Consider the following 23,361-nt stretch of genomic DNA (forward strand, 5'->3'; position numbering starts at 1 on the left):
AGATAATAGGTACATTATTTCTCACACATTGATACCCCTTCTACTTTCCCAAATTTTTACAGCTTACAAAGTCATAATACAGTGATCCCATTAGGAAATTACAATGGTATAATACTGTGTTAACCAATGCAAATACAGACCTAATAATCTCACCAAATGGTCCAGCATTCACAATCCCCCAGTGCACTGGATTGGAATATCTCTCAGTCTCTTCCCAGCAGAAAGATTTTTTTTCAGCCTCCCATTTATTCTAAGGAATGTATTTCAGAGTTTATGTGGTGTTTCCTTGTGTTTAGATCCAAGTATAGAACTGGAGTCATGGCTCCAGTGGTAACACTCCTGCTTAGCAAGTGCAAGGCCCTGAGTTAAATCCCCATATTACACCCTAGTCCCCAAAGTATCCAAGTGTGCATGTTTGGTAAGAGTCCTCAGAAGTAAGGTGTGCCTTTCCCATCCACAGTCACATGATTGATATGGTCCATTTCTTTGGTCTTTTTACATTTTACACATAAAATTAGGTAATTAAAATGCCCTGCAACTTCACTGAGCTTGGGATTTAGAAGCACAGATCAGATCAGTTATTTTTCCTTCTTTCTCTCCTCCTTACCTTTTTCTATCCTTTTTTCCTCTCTATATTCCTCCCTCCATCCATTTATATATATTCACCACTCCCTTTCTTCCTTTCTGCAGTTTTGCTGGTCTGGAACTTACTCACTCAAGCAATCTTTCTGCCTTAGCTTCCCAAGAATTTTCTCCTTTGGAGCTTGAGCAAGGCAAAACAAATACAGATTTTTGCCTTTCCATTCTATTTGAGGAGAGTGAAACTGAATGTCAGTAAATTCAGAGTCCCAGCAGCTAGGAAGCTGATATTTCCTATGCCAGCCAATGCCTTTAGAAGTCTGTGCATTTAGACTTTGTACAGCACTTGCTCAGACAGCTTTATACAGGACCTGCCTGGAAACAGAATTTCACTTCCTTGTGGTCTCCATATGACAGGAATTAGAAAGGAACCTCTATTCAGGAAGGGATCACCAAATCCAAGATACACAATTGGCTGTTGGCTTGGGAAAAGAAGGCTTTTTGTTCTTTGTGGGTTTTTTTTTCACTTTAAGAGTCTACTTTTATTTTTCTCCTTTTACTTTTTTTCTTATTATGCCCTCAAGGGACTCATCACAGGATTCTGTGTCTATACGCCTAAACAGGAAAGTGGCTTTGGAATTTGTCAAGAACCATGTCACGCTGTACATGGGTATGCTGGCTCTGGTTTTACTCAGTTTGCTGCTAGGAGTTAATATGTGCCTTCTTGCTTTGTATATGTGCCTTCTTGCTTTGTATACATAAACACATCTTTTGCCCAAGGAGAATTCCATTTCATCCTACATATAGACACCATTAATTTTAGGAAGAGCTGTGGGTTCCCTTTGGCTCTGGAAGCCCCACTCTTTCAGTCAGAGTAAAATGGACTTGCATATTGGCCTTCCAAATAGCCTGCCTCTAGAAGTTTAGTTCCCAGCAGGCTGAGCCACTGCCAGCTGCCATTTAATCCTGCATCTTTAGCTCATCTCCCTGGATTCTGAGACATGGCTATTGGGCCAAGGTTTCTGACTGGTTCCTCACCGAACCATATGCTCTGTCTATCTCAATTCTTTGCTGATTGCTTTTTTTTTGTTGTTAGCAACTGGTTCATAATCATGGAAAAAATATGGCTCAAAAGTGGCTTTTAGGGGGCCAGGAGTTTGGCCTAGTGGTAGAGTGCTTGCCTAGCATACATGGGTTCGATTTCTCTGTACCACATACATAGAAAAAGGTAGAAGTAGTGCTGTGGCTCAAGTGGTAGAGCTCTAGCCTTGAGAAAAGCCCAAGGATAGAGCCCAGGCCCTGAGTTCAAGTCCCACAACTAGCAACAAAAAAGTGGCTTTTAGGGATTTCTGGAAAGTATTTATTATAGATGAAAAAAATACCAAAGACAATTGGAATACTTTTCCAAAAGTTTTGGCCTAGCACCAGTGGCTCATGCAGTCCTAGCTAGTCAGCAGGCTGAGATTTGAGGATCTTGGTTTGAGGCCAGGCCAGGCAGGAAAGTCCTTGAGATTTTGTTTTGTTTTATTTTGTTTTCTGCTCCTGGGGCTTTCTGGTTTCTGGACTTGGGCATTGTCCCTGAGCTGCTTTTGCTCAAAGCTAGTTGAGTTACACTGCCACTTCCAGCCTTTTCTGAGTAGTTTATTGGAGATAAGAGTTTCATGACTGGCTTTGAACTACAATCCTCAGATCTCCAGCTTCCTGAGTAGCTAGGATTACAGGTCTAAGCCACTAACACCCAATGAGACTCTTACTAATCAACCACCAAAAAAGGCAGAAATGAAACTGTGGGTCAAGTGGTAGATTGCTGGTCTTGAGCACAAAAGCTCAGGGAACATGCTTAGGTCTAGAGTTCAAGTTCCAAGACTGACAAAAAAAAAATTTGTCCTTAAATAGAAAGAAGGCACTAATTAGGCTCTTGGCTCTTGGCTCATTTCAGGTGAGAGAAAAATCTGTCTTGGGGATGCTGAAGATCATTCTGATGGACTACAGAATAGCCTGAATGGGGCTAGGGGTAGGGCCGGACAGAAGTGAATTGGAGTGCATTCAGTGTCCCCAGAATGAAGGAATCTGCAGAATTGCAGAGAAAAAGCCGGTATGGAAGGAGGCTGGCACAGAGGATCACTGTGCTGATGCAGACAGAAGGCCTCAGTGCTAGGAATCAACTTTGGCATGATCATTTTGTTTGAGTCTCTGTTGCAAATGACTTCATATTCTAATCCCTGTGATGGGAAACTCAGCAGCCAGTTTTGCTTATACCTCATTGGCCAGGAGAGGTCACATGATTACTAGGTAGCCAATAGTCTGGAAAAACTGGACACATTGTGACAAAAATACAGATTATGTTAATGAGGCAGGGCAGAAGCATGGCCATTGGCAAGCAAACAACAGTGTCTCCACTCCTGACTTGGGCTGTAGCCTATAGGTGATTTGTTACCAGAGAGATTAGAGACACCCAAACCTCTTTGGGTGCCTCTAGCAAAAAAATTCTTTTATTCTCCCCTTAGAACAGTGGGTTTCCCCTATCCTTGGAGGTTAGAATTGTTCCAAGCAGTATGGGAAAAAGAAAACTTCTGTGCCTTACTCTGGGGATTCTGATTTAATAGGCCAGGAAAGAAACAAAGAATGGGAATCATTTACAAAACTCTTTGACTGTTGTGGGCCTTGAACTCAGGGCCTGGTCACTGTCCCTGAGCTTCTTTTTGCTCAAGGCTAGTGCTCTGCCACTTGAGCCACAACACCGCTTCTGACTTTTTCTGTTTATGTGGTACTGAGGAATTGAACCCAGAACTTCATGCATGCCAGGTGAGCACTCTACCACTAAGCCACATTTTCAGCCCCTCGCTGTAATTTTTTAAAAAGTATCTTATAGAGATTCTCAAACATACGTGTGATCCCGGCACATCCACCATCTGGGCTTCCATAATGATCAGCTTATGGCCAGTCATGTTATATCTGTGTCTCTATGACTTTTCTTCCCGCATCCCTACTGGGCTGTTTTTCACGCATGTATATTTTGAACATGATATTTCATTTGCAAATACATCAGTGTCTGTCTCTGAATGGTAAGAACTATTTTTAGCAATATAACCACACAGACATAATTGCATTCCCTTAAATAACCTGAGGTCCCCTAGACCCCCCTGGGTCCCCAAGACCTCTGGTACTGAGTCCTCTGAGGTGGATTAAATATGCAGCTTCCTCAGGCCATCTCTTCCTACTAATTCAGAATAAGGGATCTGGGAGTTGGCATTCCCCACCCCCCTTAAAACAAAGCTCTTGTTGTGTTAGGTCAAGGCTGGCCTTGAACTCTCAATCCTCCTGCTTCTGTTTGATGTGCTGGGACTATAGATGTATGCCACTTGACTTTATTTTAACTTTACTATTTTAGTATTTAAAGCTAAATAGGACTTTGCATTTTAACTAACCTCCTAAGTGCTTGGTAACTAAAGATGAGAGGACTAAGTCAATGAGACCTTCCTAGGCCTCAAGCCTGCAGGGATTCCAACAGGAGTGAGACTAGGGTAGATGAGGCACTGCCCACAGTGACTGAGAGGGCAAGGCTGAGAGGCCAGGCTGTGCCCAGGAGGACACCCTCATGCCATCTGGAGCTGTCCAGTGCTGCCAGAGTCCCATTTCACCCACCTTGTGAGGGTTCTGCATTTCAGTGTTGGTGGAGAGAAAGTGAACTTTATGGTCTCTGCAGACATAGAAATATACCACTGAGCATGAGTAGTAGAACCTAGTATAAGTCACCCAGAAACAATCATGTGCAGGCTGGATGTATGCCAGGTAGGGAGGTGGGTTGGAGACAGTATGGCAGAAAGTCAGTCTGAAATAAGCTTTTTGTTGTGATTGTTTTTCATAGTACTAAGGGACTAACCCCCTAAGAATTCATGTACAAATAATCTGGTTCCACCAGGGACATAGTTCTTTGGGATTTGAAGTTAAAGCCAGCTTTAAACTTGGTGATCTTTGTGCCTCAATTATATAGGATTGCTGGTATATATAAACACACCCATTTACCTTTTGGGTAGTTAAACAATGTCGGAGGTCACCAGAAAACAATGTCAGAGGTCACCAGAAAACAAAGTGGTTCTCTTTGGATGAAGTTATTCCAACTAAGTTCGGTTTGACTATCCCATACTCTTCTACTTAGTTGGTGTTATCCATACACAGTAACTTTAACTTCAAACAGACTTTGGCAACTCAAAAAGATGGAGTGTTACCTTATCTTTTTCTTCTTTGTTTCTCTCCAATAAAATAAAATTTCCTTAAGAATATTGGATAACAGATTTTTTTGAGGTGGAAATAACATATGCTTGGCAAGTGTTCTGCTACTGAGCTATAACTGAGCTCTGGAATACACATTTTAATAATTTTTTTACTTGCTAGTTTGAATACGTAAGATATTTAGATGGTGTTGAATTTAAATGGCAGGAAATAATATTCAGAAAATGTAAGGCTGTCTTCCACCTCTTTCCTCTGTGACTAGCTCCTCACTTATCCTCACTTCCTCACACATGAGTATTGGTTTAATACTTAGAAAATAGTACAACTTCCACTTCTGTAAGTTTCTCCATTTCTCTGGCTAAGTGAACTAGTACTCCTTGATATTATATTAAGCAAGCATAAAAATAGTCTTAAGGGTATAGAGAAGGGAATAGGACTTGAAGAAACAACACCATTGTGACTTTTCAAGGTTCCCTTTTTTGCTCCATGTTTTCTGACTTGGAGCTAAAGAAGCTGACGTGCTAGAAACCCCAGAGCTTTGACCCAGCTTCAGCAGTAACCTGCTCCCTCTAACCCAGGGGATCAGTCAACCTAGCAAGACTGGAAACAGGCTGTGATGGCTTTACTCTGACCATGTATTAAAGAAAAACTTGTGGCTTCACTCTACCCATACCTACAGAGGTCAAGAGGTGCCTAGATGTCGTCTCACCAGGCTGTGCTGAGGGACTCAGTCCCTACTAGGGGAGTATCAGAGAAAGTGAGGACTGTCATCTCATCTGGAAGTAATATTAGGTCCCCTAGTCTGCCTTCTAGGGAGGACAGCATCAGAAGAGGCTTCGGGAGGTTCTCTCCCATTTATAAGTCTTCATTTATAAAGCTAGTAGTATCTCAATTACAAAATTAGATAATGATAGTATAAAAAAAGAAAACTACAGGGTCATATTCTTCATAAGTATAACTATTTAAAAATCCTTAAGTTATTAGCTAATAGAATTCATTAGCATTTAAATCAACCAGTTTTCTCCGGGGCCACAATACTTGCCCATTTTATTTATTTGCTTTTATTAGCTCTTTAATACTTTTAGCTGGTTCTGGAACTTTAACTTAGGGCTTCATACTGTTTCTCAGCTTTCTTGGCTCATGGGTGGTGTTTCAACACTTGAGCCATGACTCCAGGTCAAATATTTTGCTAGTTAAGTGGAAATGGAGACTCAGGACTTTTCTGTCCTAGCTAGCTTTGAACTTTGGTACTACAGGTCTTGGCCTTCTCTGAGTAGCTAAGATTATAGGTATGAACCTGTGAACCACAGATTCTCATTTCATTAGTTCCCCCCACCCCCGGCCCCCATGGAAAAAAACAGTCTTATCATTGAGTTACATTGCCTGTTCTTTGTTTAGGATTGAATGATGGTTTTGTGTGTTCTGAGCATACACTTGACCACTGAGCTATATCCTCAGCCCGTCATTTACCATTTTGACAAACAATATCATCCCCCTAACTAAAAGAAGGAAACCTTAGGATAGAGCCTACAAATTGATACTAGAAAAGCAAATATAACAGGCATTTATGAAACATATTTTAGGACAAATATCATGAACTCTAGAAGGAAGAGACCCACAGCTTAGAGATAGGAGACAGAAGGTTTGCCACTAAACATGGAACCGGGCAAGGGTGCTTATTCTCTTTACTTAACCACTAGAATGAGATAGTTAAAGCCAGAGCTCCGAGGCAAGAACAAGAATGAAATAGTTCTTACTTCCCAATTATGTAATTACTTAAATAGAAGGTCCCCAGGAATCCATGAAACAGACCCAGAACTAGTAAGTTTAGTAAAGTCAGAGGATATAAGTGAGCACAAAAATCAATTGTAACTCTATATACTTTGAAAATCATGTGAATGTGAAAATTGAACAATGCTATTTAGAGAAAGGAGAGAAGAGAGAACAGAGCAATTTTTAGTATAAAGAAGACAAAACATGTCCAGGAGTTTTTACTGAAAACCATAAAACACCATGGAAAAAGTAAAAACGGAGGTTCAAGAATTTTTAGGTTCATTTGACAGCTTTTACTTTTTGTAATTTTTTTTTCCAGTCTTGGGGCTTGAATGCAGGGCCTGAGCGCTGTCTTTGGGCTTTCTCAAGGCTAGAGCCCTCTGCTTGAGCCACAGCACCATTCCTCACCCTTCCTTCCTTCTTGCTTCCTTTTTTTTTTTGCCAGTCCTGTGGCTTGAACTCAGGGCCTGAGCACTATCCTTGGGCTTTCTCAAAACTAGAGCTCTTGAGCCATAGCACCATTTCCAGCGTTTCTTATGTATGTGGTACTGAGGAATTAAACCCAGGTCTTGGAGCTAGGCAAGCACTCTGCCACTAGGCCAAAATCCCGGCTTTTGTAATTTTTTTTTTTTTTGCCAGTTCTGGGACTTGAATTCAGGGCCTGAACACTGTCCTTGGGCTTTTCCTCAAGGCTAATGCTCTACCACTTGAGCCACAGCACCAATTCCAGCTTTTTCTGTGTATGTGGTACTGAGGAATTGAACCCAGCAAGCACTCTACCATTAGGCCAAACTCCTGGCTCCTTTTGTAATGTTTTTAAAGTTAAACTTATTCTAAAATTTATATGGAAAGATCAAGGAAATAGTTTAAGAAGATGTTTTTTTCAAAAAGAAAAATAAGATAGACATCCATATTCAGTGAAACAGAGAGCAAATCTCATTCCACATAAACATGTCCAACTTGTTTTTGACAAAAGTATAAAGCAACTCAATGATGAGAAGAGAAGGTAACTGCCCTAAATGCTATGGCAGGGGTAGGGAAGCAATAGGGAAATAGTTAGGCAAACACCACCCTCAATCTGAGTCTTACATCTCATATAAAAGGGATCATGGGCTTAAATATTAGAACAGAAACTATAAAAGTTTTAGAAAAAGATATATAGAAGGACACTTTGAAGTTCTAGGTTTAGGCAGAGAGTTATATTATACATAGCTCATAAAGAGGAAAATGGATCAGACAACAAAAATCAAACTTTACCCAAAGGAGACCCTGTTTTGAGAATGTAAAAGCAAGTTACAGATTAGGAGAAAAAAAGTTTTATATCATGTATATAACAACAGATTAGAATGTAAGACTGCTATAGATTTCTGCCCCCTGCCAGTTTTAACAGTGAAAAAAGGTACATTACATTCAAATGTGGGCCGAACACATGAAGAGACATTTAAGTGGGTATCCTTCTCCCCACCCCCCCATGTTCATATGTTGCCACTCTTGGGGATGAAGCCTTTGGGAGGTGTGTGGGTCGTGGAGGAGTCCTGAGCAGTGTGATTACTGGTGTTATCGTAGTCTCCCCACTGCCATGAGAAGTTCAATAAAAAGACTTTGCTCCCAAGACATGTGGAAGGGTATCAATGTATGTGAATTAATGCACCTTCTATCTGGCAAATATCATGTAACCATTTTATTAAATACAATAAAAAATATTTTAAAAAAGACTTTGCTCTCTGGAGACCGGTCCTTATCAGACACAATCTACTGGCTCCTTGATGTTGGTCTTCCCAATTTCCAGACTTCGAGAAATATATTTCTGCTGTTTGTAAGCCAGTCTGTTATTTATAAGCCACTTGTACTGTGATATCATTTTAGTAGTCCAAACGAGGACAGATGGCAAATACACAGGAAAAGATGTTCCACATCTATTAGCTGTTCAAGAAGGGCAAAGTAAAACCTCAGTGAGATATTATTACACAGTTTCAAAACAAAGACTAGAGGCATGGTCAGATGCTGACCAGGAGATGAGGAAATAGTCACTGCTGCATTGCTGCTGGGGACACTGTGTGCCGCAGTCACCTGAGCTACAACAGTTTGACAGTTGCTTAAGAAATAGTATCTGACTACCATGTGACCATTGAACACTCATGGGTATTCAAGAGAAGTCAGGACTTAAATTTACACAGAACCCTGGCTAGCACTATTTATAGCTGTTTTACTCATAGTAGCTGCAAACATCCCCGATGTCCTCTAGGCAAATAATTTGATTCCCATGTTTAGGGCATACACTTAGCAACAGAAAGGAAAAACAGCACAATCTGGGTGAACCTCCAGAAAAGTGTGATGAATGAAAAAAGCCAAACCCTAAAGGTTACATTTTGTAGGATTCCATTATAACATTCTTGAAATGCCAGCATTATAGGAGAATAGATTCATGTTTAAGGAGGATAGGGAAGAGGAAAGGGGAAAAGGAAAGAGTGTAGCATGATTGTAAAGTTTCTAAAGATATTGCTAATACGGGAAGTTGAGTAAAAGTTGAGTATATTCCTGTACTGTAAATTCCTTTGAATCATATTAAGGATTGAACTCAGGTCCCTTTAACACTTGAACCATTCCATCAAGCCTGTCATGTGCTGGGTATTTTCAGCCAGCCTGGACTGCAGTCCTCCTGTGTGGGATGACAGAGGCACATGACTGTGCCCAGCCATGGTCTCCCCTGTAGCTGGGATAATAGGCTCATGCCACTTACACGGCAACTGGTTGAGATGGCTTTATGAATTTTTCTTACGTCCTTGAATCAATCCTCTGCTTTCTGCCTCCCAAGTAGGTTAAGTTGCAGAGTAGAGCCACCATTTCTCCCTTTTTCCTTTATAACTGTTTCAAAATTTAGGAAGTTTAATTAAGCCAGACATGGTAGTACAAACCTGTAACGCCAGCTGCTCGTGAGGTAGAGATATGAAGAACAAGGTTTGAAGCCAGCCTAAGCAAAAAGTTGGCAAGACATCATCTCAACAAATAAGCTGGTGTGGTGGCTCATGTATTAAATCAATCAAAAGTTAGGATGCTGAATTTGCAGAAGGCTTTAACAAAAGCTGTTATTGAAAAGAATTGGATCTGTCTGAAGCATTGCCCTCTGTGTCACCCTGGAATGAGAGCAGGAACTTTACCAGGGTAATGAGAAGTGAGTCAAGTTTTAGCAGAGCCTCCCACCAGAAACAGTTTCCAGAATTGGCTATGTTCTCAGAAAGGCTTTTCCTATACAGTGGCTAAGACAACCACTCTAAATGCTGGCAGCTTGTACCCCACCTAACACCTGGTGAAGAGAGAGACTCTCTCAGCTTGCACCAGCCTGGCTGTGGTATTGTTGCTACATTGGAGCAAGTGGCGGTGGCCCAGGGTGTTCTGAACTGCTTTTGTCCTCCAAACCAGGTTTAAGGAGGGATCAGATCCCCGTGCTCACGGCTTCATGTTCTCTTGCAGACATGCACCGGTGCTTTGCTCAGCATCCTTCCCCCAGATCAGCCGTCGGACCTATGCTAGTGAGGTGAATCCGGTGAGTGAAAGCCACGTGGGAAGCAGCAGGATGGTCAGGGCCTTTCTCTGTGGGCATCTGGGCCCTGAGACACCTTCAGGACACTCCATGGCACTTTTTCCCAGTCTTCCATCAGTAAGGAAGCTGCACTCCAGCCAGGGAGATAGCAGTAGAGGCCTGCTGGGGTGCAGCCAGCTGTTAGAGCCTGGGTTGTTAGCCCTGATTCCAGCGGCAGCTCTGTCACTAACTCGATTGTGCATCAAAGAAACTTACATGTCCTCAGTGATAACGTGTGGAATAATAAGCCTACTTACTATAAGGGTCCCAGGTCTCCTTGTAAGTTGGTAGGGACTGGGTGTGAATCACACATGCTCAGTAAATCCTGAACTTAGTATAGCTCTGATGATGAAAGATAATGGTGTCACTGATGTGATACTCTGAGGTCATTTGGCTAGGCAGCATGGTGAACTGGTGGTAGCGTCTGTCTTGGAACCTAGTCTTATCTTGAGTCTGAGCTCCTTCCGCTGCACATTGATATTTAGTGCTTCTCCACAAAAGAGCCAGGTGGAAGGGGGCCTGGGCCTGTCATCAAACACTAATGTTGTTGCCTAGAGGGCCTGGGAGGCTCTGTCACTGCCACAGGACCCTGCATTCCTGACATGGGCACTTACTTTCTGGCAGGCCGGCAGCAAAGCTGTCCTGATCACAGGCTGTGACAGTGGATTTGGGTTCTCCTTGGCCAAGCATCTGCATTCAAAAGGCTTCCTTGTGTTTGCTGGCTGCTTGATGAAGGTAAGAGAAGGGTTGTCTTCTTCACTATTGGCCTCCATATTACTTACTGTTCTGTAGTTATTTGAAAAAAATCACTTTCCAGTTCATCCATTGCTTAAAACAACTCAGACCTTTTTTCTTGTTGTTGATTGTGGGGCTTGAACTCTGGGCCTGGGCATTGTCCCTGAGCTCTTCAGCTCAAGGCTACCACCCTACCCCTGAAACCACCGCGCCTCTTCCGGTTTTCTGGTAGTTAATTAGAGATGAGAGTGTTACAGACTTGTGTGCCCAGGCTGGCTTTAAACCACAATCCTAGATCTCAGCCTCCTGAGTAGCTAGGATTACAGGTTTGAGCTATTGCACCCAGCCTCAGACCTTTTTTACTGCTCCATCTGACTTGTTCTTCATAGCTTTTCCTTCCATCCATCATTCATTCATCAGTCACCCATCCATTTGTCATCCATCCATCATCTACCCATCCATTCATCCATCAGTCAGTCTATCCATCCATCCATCCATCCATCCATCCACTCATCATACATCCCATACATCCATCATCTACTTATGGGGTCCTATTTTCTTTTCAGTCACCTGGATGGGCTTTGCCTCTACCACTCTGCTTGTTCATTCAGTAGATATTTACTTAACACATACAGGGATTTGACAATGTAACAATGCAGAGAGTAGTCTTTGCTTTTGGGGAACTTAGATCCAAGGCAGCAACAGAGACAAAGAATAAGATAAATAAGTAAACTGCTGCCCTGTGGGATAATCCAAACCACAGAGAAAAGCAAAGCAGGAAACAAGGGTGGAGTATGGGTGGACATGTTCTGGAAAGAAGCAGGACTTCACCAAAGAGATGAATTGGTGCAAGAGCAGGTGGTACAGATTTGCTGAGGTCCCATATGTGGAAGACACAGCAGGGTGCCATTGTGGCTGGAGCAGAGTGCCAGAGGGAGGTAGCTGCGGAGGTTTAGACCTGTACCCTCACCTTCACTGAAGGCTTTGTGGGAGGTGATGTCTCATCACCATCTAAAAGAATAAACTAGAGCTCCTCCTGTTGGGTGGGTGGAAGTCACCTATCCAGACACCACCAGTGCTTCAGGGTGGTGAAATCCCAGCATCCAGGTAGAGGATGCACAGGTGGGACCAGGCCAGGAAAGCCCCTCAGGCCTCTGACACGAGGGATGGCTCCATTTCACCAAATGCACTGACTCAGGCCATCTCATTCTCATTCCCCACAGCCCCTCCCCCCCAGCAGTCACTGTTGCTTATGACATGTTGCCTTTTATTTCATGCCCTCTGGTTCTCCTCAGCTCCTTTGCTGGGTCCTTCTCCTGTTCATTGTGGAAACGTTATAGTGCCTGGTGTCTCCTCTCTCTGCTGTGTCCAAAATGTGGCAAGATGCTCACACATTTGGCACAGTAGTTCATATCTGTAATCCCAACTACTTGGAAGGTAGTGAGAGGAAGATCACAGTTTGAGGCCAGCCTAGGTAAAAGAAGAAAATAAAGTTAGTAAGACCGTGTCTTAAAAGAACAAACTATACATGATAGAATGCCCCTTTAATCCCAGCTATGTGGAAGACACACATAGGATTGCAGTTCTTCTGGGGCCAGTTGTGAGCAGAGACACAAGATCCCATCTGAAAAAAATAATCTAAAGTAAAAGGGCTGGGGACCTGGTTAGAGGTAGGAGTGCCTGACTAGTAAGTGAGGTCCTGAGTTCAAACCCCCAGTGAGCCAAAAAAAAGAAAGAAAGAAAAAAGAAAAAGCCCTCATACATGACCTATGTCCTTACCTTGTTTGATACTCAAGACCACCTGACACTACACAGTGGGAGAGTAGACAAGACTCCTCTGTGAGGATGAGCAAGCCCCTGCCTCAGCAGTGAAAGGTCCTGTGGCTGGGAAGAGCTGCCGGCATGCCATGCTGTTCTCCTCCTGCCCTGAGTAGAACGCATGGCCCCCCAGAAACTACTTGGAGAGCTGGTGCCCACCGAATGTGGCACTGGTGTTTACTGAAAGAAGTCTAGAGGTCCAGGAATGAGGCTGAGTGGGTGGCTAGTGTGCAGAGCCGTGCAGAGCTGTGAGGGCAGGGACAGGGCTGATCTCCACCCCCTGCAGCAGGGGCAGCAGGGCACCTCTGCCTGGCCCATGGGACAGCAGGGAGGATTGGCTGGACTCTTGGTGAGGCATGAGGAGCACATGCCTGGTGCCATGGGTAGGAGGACTGTCCTCAGCTGCAGGAGGTGCAGGAGCTGCAGGAGGTCCCACGGGATGGGACCTGAGGTCCTGAGAGACAAGGGCTCTGTGTGTATTCAGGTATACTCAGGATGGTAGAGCCAGCTCTTCTGCTTTGGCCAGCCCAAGGGCACCGCAATACAGGCTGCCTCAGTAGATTGGATCCTGTTCTAGGGACTGCAGCCCCTGGCCCACCTTGACAAGGTCAGCGATGAGGAAGTAGGAGAGGAGAAAGGAGAAAGAACTTCCACTACCACTGCCTGGCTTTCCACATTCCCCTAGGATTCCATTGGGAGACAAGTTTGGGAGTTTGAGTGTCCAAACTGGGCTCCATTGGACTTTTTTGTTAGTAGGTTGAGTTTGGTTAGCTCCCTACACAGAGAGTCCAATGACTGGAAAAACTCCAAGACGTTCCTGACGTACCATGGGTGGAAACCTTACAGGTGAGGCCTCAAGGGTCAATGACAGAAAGCAGAGATTGACCAGGTCCCCCAGAAATCAACTCTGCACAGCCAAACCAGGGCAAATAGACACACTCAGGAAACAGAGAAGGGGAGTCAGGCTCCGGTGTGGCCCAAGCAGTGAGGCCTTGGCCTGCAGGCTGGTGGACCCAGAAGTGAATAGGCCACCAAAGTCCATGGCCAGCAAGTAGAAGATGCTGAGGCAGGCTGACAGCCCCTTCTCTATTGTCCTGGCTGTCAGGAGGCTGAATGGGGGTGACTGGCTCCTGGGGCTCTCTGTCAGGAGAAGGAGGAAGGGCTTCTCCTGGGGACCGCAGCAGCAATATCACCAGGGCAGCATGAGACCTAAGGAGAGGCTTAGGGCAGGGTCCACAGTGACCCGAGTGATGTCAGTGGGGTTAGTCAAACCTGGAAAAGAGGAAAGTCTGTAATAGATGCCAGCAACCTCTTTGAGGTGCAGACAATTAGGTTCTTCCCCAAGGGGCATCAGAAAGACTACCTAAAAGACGTAGTAAAGCTACATCTGTGTTTTCTTGGTACCACGTGCCATCTGTGGAAAAGAGATTTCCAGGCACTGCCCCCTCCAGCCAGAACTGGAAGAGTTTTGTTCTGGGGAGTCTTCAGAGTGGCAGCAGTTGCAGAGCTGTACCAGTTAGAGATAGTACCTGGTCTTACTTTAGGGAAGGCTGGCACATGCAGGTCATTTTAGAGCTAAACCTTAGGCTCAGTCTCCACCATGGCAGCTGTGCAGAGCGGACCAGGTGTCACTGGCCTTCCTGGCACCAGGCCTGGGCAGAGACTCAGTTGTTCTATCAGCAGCTGAGGGAGGTTCCCTGAAGACAGGACCCCTTGAGGGGTCGGAGGGGTGTGGAGGGAGATCCACTCAGATACCTGTGTTGCCCGCAACCTGCCCTTCATCCACACCCCAGACAGGAGAATGAATGATTGCCCCTTCCCCGGATGGCTCCTGGGTAGTCCACGCCCTGAGAAACACACTCCTCATTCTGAATCAAACTTGATTTCTCTGCCCTGACTCTGTTCTTGAGGAACACATAGAACAGCCATGTCCCCTCAAGTCTTGTCTCTGGGGTGATAGTGTCACATGGGGCTGAATGTCCGAGACCGTTGTTTCTGCAGTTGTGTGCCATGATTCCCCCATGCTTGGGGTGAGCCCACCTGGAACAGACCACTGGACCAGCCCTGACACACAGCAATGTCCTGGCTCCCGCTTCTGCCTTGCTTGTTTCCTTGCTGTGAACCTTGGGCTAGCCCTGGCTTCTGCAGCTTCTCCAGTCTGCTGTTTCATTCACCACACAGAAACCTTGCCGCCGATTCAGTTATGGCTGTCAGTGTTTTCACAGTGAGAAAAGCATGTGTGATAGCACAGGATGGCATGTGAGCATACAGCCTCCCTGTTGATGGAAGGGCTAAAGACAAAAAGCATGCCAAGTACTTAGCATCTTGCCCAGCACAGCAAACACTCAGGAAATGATGCCTGCTTTTATGAAGACCTTCTAATAGCTGAGGCAGTACCTCCACACAGACTGCTGCCCTCTGCTCCAGCCTCCTATCCACTGCTTTTTTCTGCCTGTAACCTGTGGCCTGTGGTGGTAGCACCTTGCCCCTTCCCCAAGTGCTCCATCCAGCACCATCCTCGGCTGCCTTCTCCACTGAAGAGTCTCTCCTGCTACCCCTCCCATGAGTGCACCACCAGCCGCCATGCTCTCTCTGAGCACAAAAACTGGGTTCTTCCTCTTTGTGTCTCCTGTTCCTAGCATGGCATCAGGACATCAGAGAGGCCCAAGAAAGGCTTCCCAAAAGAAATCTATGTTTGATGTGTGTGTGTGTGTGTGTGTGTGTGTGTGTGTGTGTGTGTGTGTGTGTGTGCTGGTACTGGGGCTTGAACTCAGGGTCTCACACTCTTGTTTTGTTCATCAGGCTGGCACTCTTACCACTTGATCCATGCACCTTAATTTCTGGCTTGTAGCTGGTTAAATTGCATACATCTCAGACTTTTCTGTCATGGTTGGCTTCAAAATACAATCCTTAGATCTCAGCCTCCTGAGTAACTAGAATTATAGGAGTGTGCCACCAGCACTCAGTTTCATATTTGATTATTTCTGAATTTGTATAATACTTTATAGTTCAGCAAGTCTTTTGAAAACTTGATTTTATTATGCTGATCTATGCAGGATGGGTGGTAGCATTCTCATTTTATAGCCAGGAAAACTGAGTACCTGTTGAAGTCACCCTTGAGTGGCCAGGGACGGAACTGGAATTGGATCCTGCCTCTGGTTCCTTACCAACTGGAGCTTGATAGGCCCTTGGCTCAGCACAGTGGCGGCAAACTGGCAGCCCCATCTGGTCATGTGACCTATGGACATGTTTTGGTCCACACTATTTGTTTTTGTTTTGATTAATGTGAATAGTTGCCAACACTTTAAACATTAGGAGAAATACCACCCACTAGCTTAAGAAATTACACTCCAAGCTTGTATAGCCAGAAGGGCAATAGCTGGCTTGAACTCTCCCCCCAGAGTCCTCTCCACTATCTACTCACTGAAGGAGCCATTAGTGAGGCTGGGTGTGGGGGTCTCCATCCTCCCACAGATGCACTTACCTGGGACCCAGGGGCCCTGGGACATCATCAGTGCCCTTGGGTCACTGGAACTGTGTGCTGGTGTGCAGGCCTGATGTCTCTAGAGAATGCCAGTACTATTGCCAGTCAGCCTGGGGCTCCAGTCATCCCCGGAGTAAGAAGGAAGGAAATGAATGCATGCATCCTTTCTTTTTCCAGGACAAAGGAGATGCGGGAGTCCAGGAGCTGGACAGCTTGAAGAGTGACCGGCTGAGAACCATCCAGCTCAATGTATGCAACAGTGAGGAGGTAGAGAAAGCCGTGGCCACGGTCCACTCAATCCTGGATGACCCAGAGAAAGGTAGAGCACCTTGGAGCAGGAGCAGCAAGGGTGTGTGTGTGTGTGTGTGTGTGTGTGTTACATAGGGGAGGGGAACTGCCTGTCTTGCCAAAAGATTCATTTCTTTGCTTCAATTCCTTCATCGTAGAAGGAAGTAGATTGAATTCAACCAGCAGTGAATACAATGCAGCAGTGTAAAATAAAGCCTGAAGCCCCTTCAGAATCTTCTTCAGAATGGATGCATATGTGTTGGTTCAGGCCAGTTCACCTAGTCCTCGTTGAATGCCTCCTCTGAGCCAGGAGATGGGAAAGTACTAGGAACTCAAAGATGGCCAAGGCATAATCACCCCTGAGGACTTTATAGTTCATTGGGGAACTGAAGGAAACCCCAAGGAGCAGAGCAGCCCCAGGAAAGAGGGGTGAGTCCAGTCTCAGGTGTGCTGTATGGCAGAAATGGCTCAATGCAGCAGAAAATGGGGAGGCCAGGCTGAGAAGAAAACACAACATGAACCGTGGTGGGAAGCAGCCTGTGGTGAACGGGGGCCTACTGAATGGTTCGTCTCTAGAGTGCCTGGTGGAGATGGTGGTAGGGAAGAGTTCATCCCATTGGGTGCCTCCTGTAAAGGGAATGTGGCTGATCTCCTGAGACCCTGGAGGCTGTTATGAGGGGCAGCCTGGTCTGACCTTAGAAGATCCCTCGGATTGGTCTGACCTTAGAAGATCGCTTGGAGGACTGGGAGAGGTGGGGCTAAAAGAGAGATTGGGTTCCTGCCTAGCAGAGTGGTGGGTAGGTGTGACTCAAGGCCAAGCTGGCCGGACTTGGCATAGATATGAGGTTGTGGTGGAGGCAAGAGATCTCCATCTCACACACCTAGACCCTCACTGCAGGGGCAGAATGAGGGCTGGGAAGAAGCTCAAGTGCTCATGGGATGCCCTGACAGCATGTTCAAAGGGAATATGACTGGTTTGGGGTCAAGCTGGGGCAGGGAGATCGCTGTCATAGAGATGAGACAAAGTGCCCCAAGCTAAAGAAATACCAAATTAGGTGGGTGTTAGGAAAGATCAAGGATCAAAGCTGAAAGGAAAGAAGACAGAAACCTCAACAGCTCAATCAGGATTTAATAGTTGCTGAATATGAGCATCAAATAGCATGGAACAGTAGGAGATACATGGAGCAAGGAGCCCGGGGGTTTTAGTGCTTAAATATAATTGGGTATGGGAGTTTTGGATTTGTAATGTCCTTGTAGTTGTAGCAGAAGGTCCTGCATTTGGGTTTGTAGCAGTAGGTCTGGTACCTTCAGATAAGACTGGATGAGGACTTGCTGAGAATAGCTCAAGGATAGGAGTTCTCATAAGATTCCCTGGAGGAGATGGCCAGAAAAGGTCCCGCAGGGAAGGTGGTCAGTGGGCCATAGGAGCAAAGTAGGTTCTCATTAGTGGGCCAGTAGCCAACAGGTTTAAATACACAGTGGGTCCCTGTAGTGTGATCGTGCAGGTGTCCTTCCAGTCCACTGTGTGGAGGACCATGACAGGAGGGCTCTGCTGTCCAGCTTGGGGCACCATGGTTATCTCTAATCCAGTGTGGATGCGTAGGCTTTCTGGAACTGTGGGAAAGCATCCCTGTACTACTGACCCTGGAGTCCCTCGGAAGGGTCACCTCATTGACACATGGTGGTTGGGAAGCTCTGGGGAGCAGCAACTTCAGTGGCTGCATGGAGTGCAGGGGCAGGTGTCTGTCACTTGACAGGGCCCAGGGCTACCTCTGCCACCCCACCCTAGATGGGCCCTTCCAGGCTGCTGCATCCTAGAACTCACTGAACATCTGTGTAATAATTACCAGGCAGAGCCTGCACTCCTGCCCCATAAGAAAAGACAGGATGGGTCCCACTGGGATGATTACCAGCCTGCCTGGCTCCGGCGGTGGTAAATCCTCCGCCCTCGCCCTCGCTAGGCAGCTGGGATATTGCCTTCATAAACTACTGGGCGAGAAAACAGCTGCAGTCAGCGCCTGGGAACCATTGAGTAACAGCCTGAGGCTTTGCCCATAGTTTGGAGTAATCACCTGAGCCCAGAATGGAGCTTCTCAGGGCTGTGGTCCTTGACCCCACAAATTTAGATAGATCCACATATGTCCTCTGTGCTGGATTGATCAGGAAGGCAGGGGCCCCACCCAGCTACACAAAGTGAGGCGCATCCCTAGACATACAGAACTTTCCCTGCTGCCTTTTCCATACAGTGCACTCTGAGAGTTTGAGTAAACCAAGCACCATGACTTTTACTAGTATTGCATCTGTTAGGACAAAATTTGAAAGTTGTTGATGGTGGTGGCTTTGTGCGTGTGTGTGTGCATCTGCATTGTCCTAGGACTTGAACTCGGGGCCAGGGTACTGTTCCTTAGCTTTTGTGCTCAAGGCTTTTATCACTTGAGCCACAGCCCCACTTCCAGCTTTTTGATGGTTAATTGGAGATGAGTCTAGAAGACCTTCCTGCCCCTGCTGACTTTGAACCTTTATCCTCAGATCTCAACTTCCTGAGCAGCTAGGAGTGAGACACTGGACCCAGCAAGACTTGAAAATAACTAGGTCCAAAAAAGGAAGTTAATCTGTCAGATTTGCAGTTGTGTGCTTCCTTTCCTCCTCCTTTCTTCCCCTTTCTCCCTACTAGCTAGCTTCTGCTAATAGAAATAGCACCAATCTCCCTTTCTCTGGCAATGCTGACTTTGGACTCCAGGTGGCGCTCTCCCAGAACATTTCCACTAGCCATTATGCCTTTGATTCACATCGCACCAATACAGGAGACTTTCAGGAGCCACATGTGCCCCTGTAACACTAGGGTGCATTTTGGGGGTCAGTTGATGCCCTTCATCCTCGCTTCATGAGTTAGTAGCCTGAGGAGCCAGCTCCAGGAGGTGAGATGAAGAGGATTGTGTGATTAGAGCACCCAGCCATCTGTCACTAGCCCCTTTCCCTCAGTAGGACTGCAAGATGCTGGATGGACATCTGGAGCATCATCCCTTCCTTCCCCTCCCTTGAGGAAAATCTGGGTGGATGGCCAGCTGGCAGGCTGTGAGTGTGGTTATTGGCACTGTTATTTGCAAGTCAGTCAGTAAGCATTTATCAAGTACTTGTTGAGCCCAGTATAGGGTAGTATGCTGAGCCCCAGAAAGAGTCTGGCTCTGACCTGGCAGCTATGGCTGAACAGCAGCCCTAGTGGCTTCAGGCCAGGCCGCAGGGGAGCAGTTGCAGCCCTGAGGCACAATGCTGTGAATCTGGAAGGAGGAACGTGTGCCTGAGGGCTCCTGTCCTTTGAACTGCTGTGTACCCACCCTAGACCTGACCACCAGGAGGTCCCAGGAAGAACTGCCACAAAAGCAGCCCAGCAGCTGAGATTTTCAGGAGTAATGAGGTGGGGGGAGAAGCCTGGAAGAGGCCTTGTTAGTCCTGCAGGATGGAACCCTCAGAAGCAGGAGTGACGGACAAGAAGACGAACGGCTGGTGGTACGGGTATATGGGGTGGAAGTGGGGTCTGATAGCACTGTTGAGTTAAACAAGGTCCCTGGGGCTGTTCTAATGGAGCAGCCTGGGTTGCCTCCTCTAAATAGACAGTTTAGCATCTACACCTTTGGTTACAGAGGATCCCTGGTGAGTTAATGAGTTGATCTGGAAAGACCAACCAAGAGCTTATTTCAGAGCCTGGCCACTGGCATTTCCGATCTTTTTTCAGTCATGTTAACTGTCCTTGATCTCTGTCACCTTAATCAGGGTGACTCATTAGGAAAGAGCCAAGCAGTGGACAAGCTAAAGAGGAACGGGAAGTCATTAACAGAGGTAGAGCAGGTGTGAGGACCTGAGGTGTTGGTTTTTGGGGGAGCTGGGGACCTTTGGGAATGGAGATGGAATTAGTGGGCAAGAACAAGAGGGGAAGGCTGGGATGGGGAAGAGAACCATGGGAAGCACTGAGGTAGAGTGGTGTTGGCTGCAGGCCGCAGGGGATGGCGATATTCAGCACATTGGCTGGGGTCTTCCTCTTCATCAGGTCAGCAGAACCACCGTGTAGGAGCCACAGACTTGACTCAACTAATTGCTACACGCAGAGGCATTTGTCTGCCATCCTAGCTTTGTGGGAAGTGTATAGGCAGATTGAAGTCCAGGTACCTAGGCAAGGAAGTGAGACACCCTGTCCCCCTGCAAAAAAGGGCTGGAGGTGTGGCTTAGCAGTAGAATGTCCTCTTCATTCATGGTTGAGGCCCTGAGTTCAAAACCCAGTATCACCAAAAAGAAAAAAATGTTCTTTTGGATGTGGAAATGTAGTATTTGTAGACATTTGTTCACCTAGTCAATATGTATTAAGCAACTAATGTGTATTAAGCAACTAATGTGTACAGAATTGAAGAGGAGGAGCTGGGGAGGAAGGAAAAGTTGAAGTTGCATAAGCATTGATGGCTCATGCCTGGACGTGAGGAACAGGCAGTAGGCTGAGGTGTTGGCCTTGGCTAGTGGAGAGAGGCTTCCGCTGCTGCTGGGAGGAAGTTCAGGGAAGCCTGGGTGACTTCAAGCTGACTGACCTTAAGATGAGAGCTGAGAGTGTGAAGCCCCAGCAAGCAGCCGTGAGAGACACTGTTAACCAGCAATTTCCTCTCCTTAATAAATGTCCTTAATTCACCATAATTGAAGGAGAAAGCACCAGAGGTCAGTTCATGAAGCTTTAATTTGGGCAAGACGGAAGAAAAGCAACTAGAGGCCAATTACTTTGTCATTTATACAAACTCTTTTCCATGATGAACTGAGAAAGCGTGGCAGGGCTGGGATCCCACAGGCGAGGAAGCATCCCCAGAGCAGGCGCAGCTGTGAGGCTGCACCTCAGGAAGGCATTCAAGATGCCCCGCTCTAAGAGACCAAAGCCTGGCTCACTCAGACTTTGTCCCTACTGCATCCCTATCCCCAAAGAAAACTTGAAGCAAGGAAGGTCCTGCCAGACAAGCTGCAACATCTTCTTGCTGTCCCTCACTTGAGGATCATCTCCTCTGCCCATGAAGGAAATGTGTCTGTCCTTTGGTCTCAGCATCTTCCCTTACTGTAAGATTAGTTAGGAGACAAAATGAACTCCAGCACCAATATTTTCTGAGTCTAAAATAGCCAGCTGGCCTGTAGCTGGTCTTGCAAGAAGTAGTCAACTCGAGTCTACTGTGAGTGTCCACTAGTGTCCTCCCACATTAGTCCTCTGGAAAGAGCTTGGTCTGGAAGGTTCTGAGATCTCCCTGGCTTCTGGTAAAGGGATGGATGTAAGGGAAGCCCAGAGACCTGCATGAGTGAATAACTGGGTTGTGGGTGTGGTTGGAATGGGAGGAGTGGAAGGGAATGAGAGAGGGGACGGCAGTCCAGCCTGACCTGCTCTGGCAGGGCTGTGTCATGATGGGCTCACATACTTTAGACAGAGATGACATGAGGCCTAAACATTCCGGACATAAGGGACATTATAGAAATCTAGGCATTTAACCCTCTCTTCTTTTCATGGCATTCTGAGGTAACTTATTTAGGAAGTTTCCTGAGAGCCCTTGGATGGGCTGGAAGTTATGGGGCAAGGTGGGGGGGGGTGGCTGTAAGCCAATGGGTGACATCTGAGACTGAGTCCACATGTCCTTTCCTCCACAGGAATGTGGGGCCTGGTTAATAATGCAGGCATCTCCACGTTTGGGGAAGTGGAGTTTACCACCATGGAGACCTACAAGGAGGTGGCAGAAGTGAACCTCTGGGGCACTGTGCGAACAACAAAATCCTTCCTTCCCCTTCTCCGGAGAGCTAAAGGTGAGCTGGGAAAATACCATCTTTCTGTCCCCAGACCTGTTCACCCTCGTCTTCTTTGCTCAGAATAGAGACGCCTGTCCTGCCAAGCCAACATCCACAGCAGCGAGGCTGAGATCATGAGTTCTGAGACTCTTGGCCTGGGGATGCAGGCTGACAGAGGTGCATGGCTGAAGAGGGAGAGAGAGTAAGCAGGGCATGATGGTGGCCCATCGTTATAATCTCAGCATGTAGGAGTCTAAGGCATGAAGATCTAAGTTGGAGGCCAGTTTAGGCTACATAGCAGTATTAGTCTCAAAAAAGGATGTGGGGGAACAGTTAACCAGTACGGTTAGCTCACACCTGTAATCCTAGCTACTCAGGAAGACTAAGGTTCAAGCTCGGCTAGGCAGAAAGTCTGTGAGATTTTCATCAAAAAGAAAAACCAGAAGTGGAGGTGTGGCTCCACTAGTAGTGGCTCACTAGCCTTGAGGGGAGAAGCTAGGTGACAGCAGCTAGGTCCCAGTACTGACGCCAAAAACAAAGAAGTCAGAGACGAGAGGGGGAGAAAATAGAGCAACTGAGAAATTGGTTGTTGGTCTACTCAAGATTGCTGGACACCTAACTTGGAGAAATAATAACCTGTGCTCATGCACTGTGAACCTGAGTTATCATAACATGTAATTAAAGACACGTTAGTATCCACTGTATTGTAACACCACAACTGGGAAAATGAGACAGTGTAGTATTAAGTTAAAATAGTAATAATCAGGATTAAAAGTTTGGAGCCAGGTGCCAGTGGCTCATGCCTGTAATACTAGCTACCCAATAGGTTGAGAACTAAGGATCACGGTTCAAAGCCAGCCCAGGTAGAAAAATCCCCATGAGATTCTTATCCCCAATTAACTACCTAAAAACCAGAAGTGGTGCTGTGGCTTAAAGTGATATAGTGCTAGCCTTGAACAAAAGAGCTCAGACAATGCCCAGTCCCCGAGTTCAAGCCTTACGATCAACCACAAAAAAAAAAAAAGATTAAAAATTTGGAAGACAGTTGTGTGTTAGTGGCTCACGCCTATAATCC

The 23,361-nt window shown here is 46.2% G+C and overlaps 1 protein-coding gene across 4 annotated transcripts in view; it reads left to right on the plus strand.

Annotated features, from left to right (window-relative positions):
• Bdh1 (3-hydroxybutyrate dehydrogenase 1) overlaps positions 1-23,361 on the plus strand; it is a 37,107-nt gene that overhangs the window by 12,082 nt on the left and 1,664 nt on the right. For all 4 annotated transcript variants that reach the window (XM_090344150.1, XM_090344145.1, XM_090344155.1 and 1 more), the window contains exons 3-6: positions 10,057-10,129; positions 10,790-10,900; positions 16,380-16,521; positions 22,152-22,304. In XM_090344150.1, the coding sequence (XP_090200276.1) occupies positions 10,057-10,129; positions 10,790-10,900; positions 16,380-16,521; positions 22,152-22,304 (479 nt within the window). The remainder of the gene's footprint in view (positions 1-10,056; positions 10,130-10,789; positions 10,901-16,379; positions 16,522-22,151; positions 22,305-23,361) is intronic.

Source organism: Megascapheus bottae, chromosome 1 (assembly GCF_031878675.1).
Source record: "Megascapheus bottae isolate mThoBot1 chromosome 1, mThoBot2.hap1, whole genome shotgun sequence".
Taxonomy (NCBI): domain Eukaryota; kingdom Metazoa; phylum Chordata; class Mammalia; order Rodentia; family Geomyidae; genus Megascapheus; species Megascapheus bottae.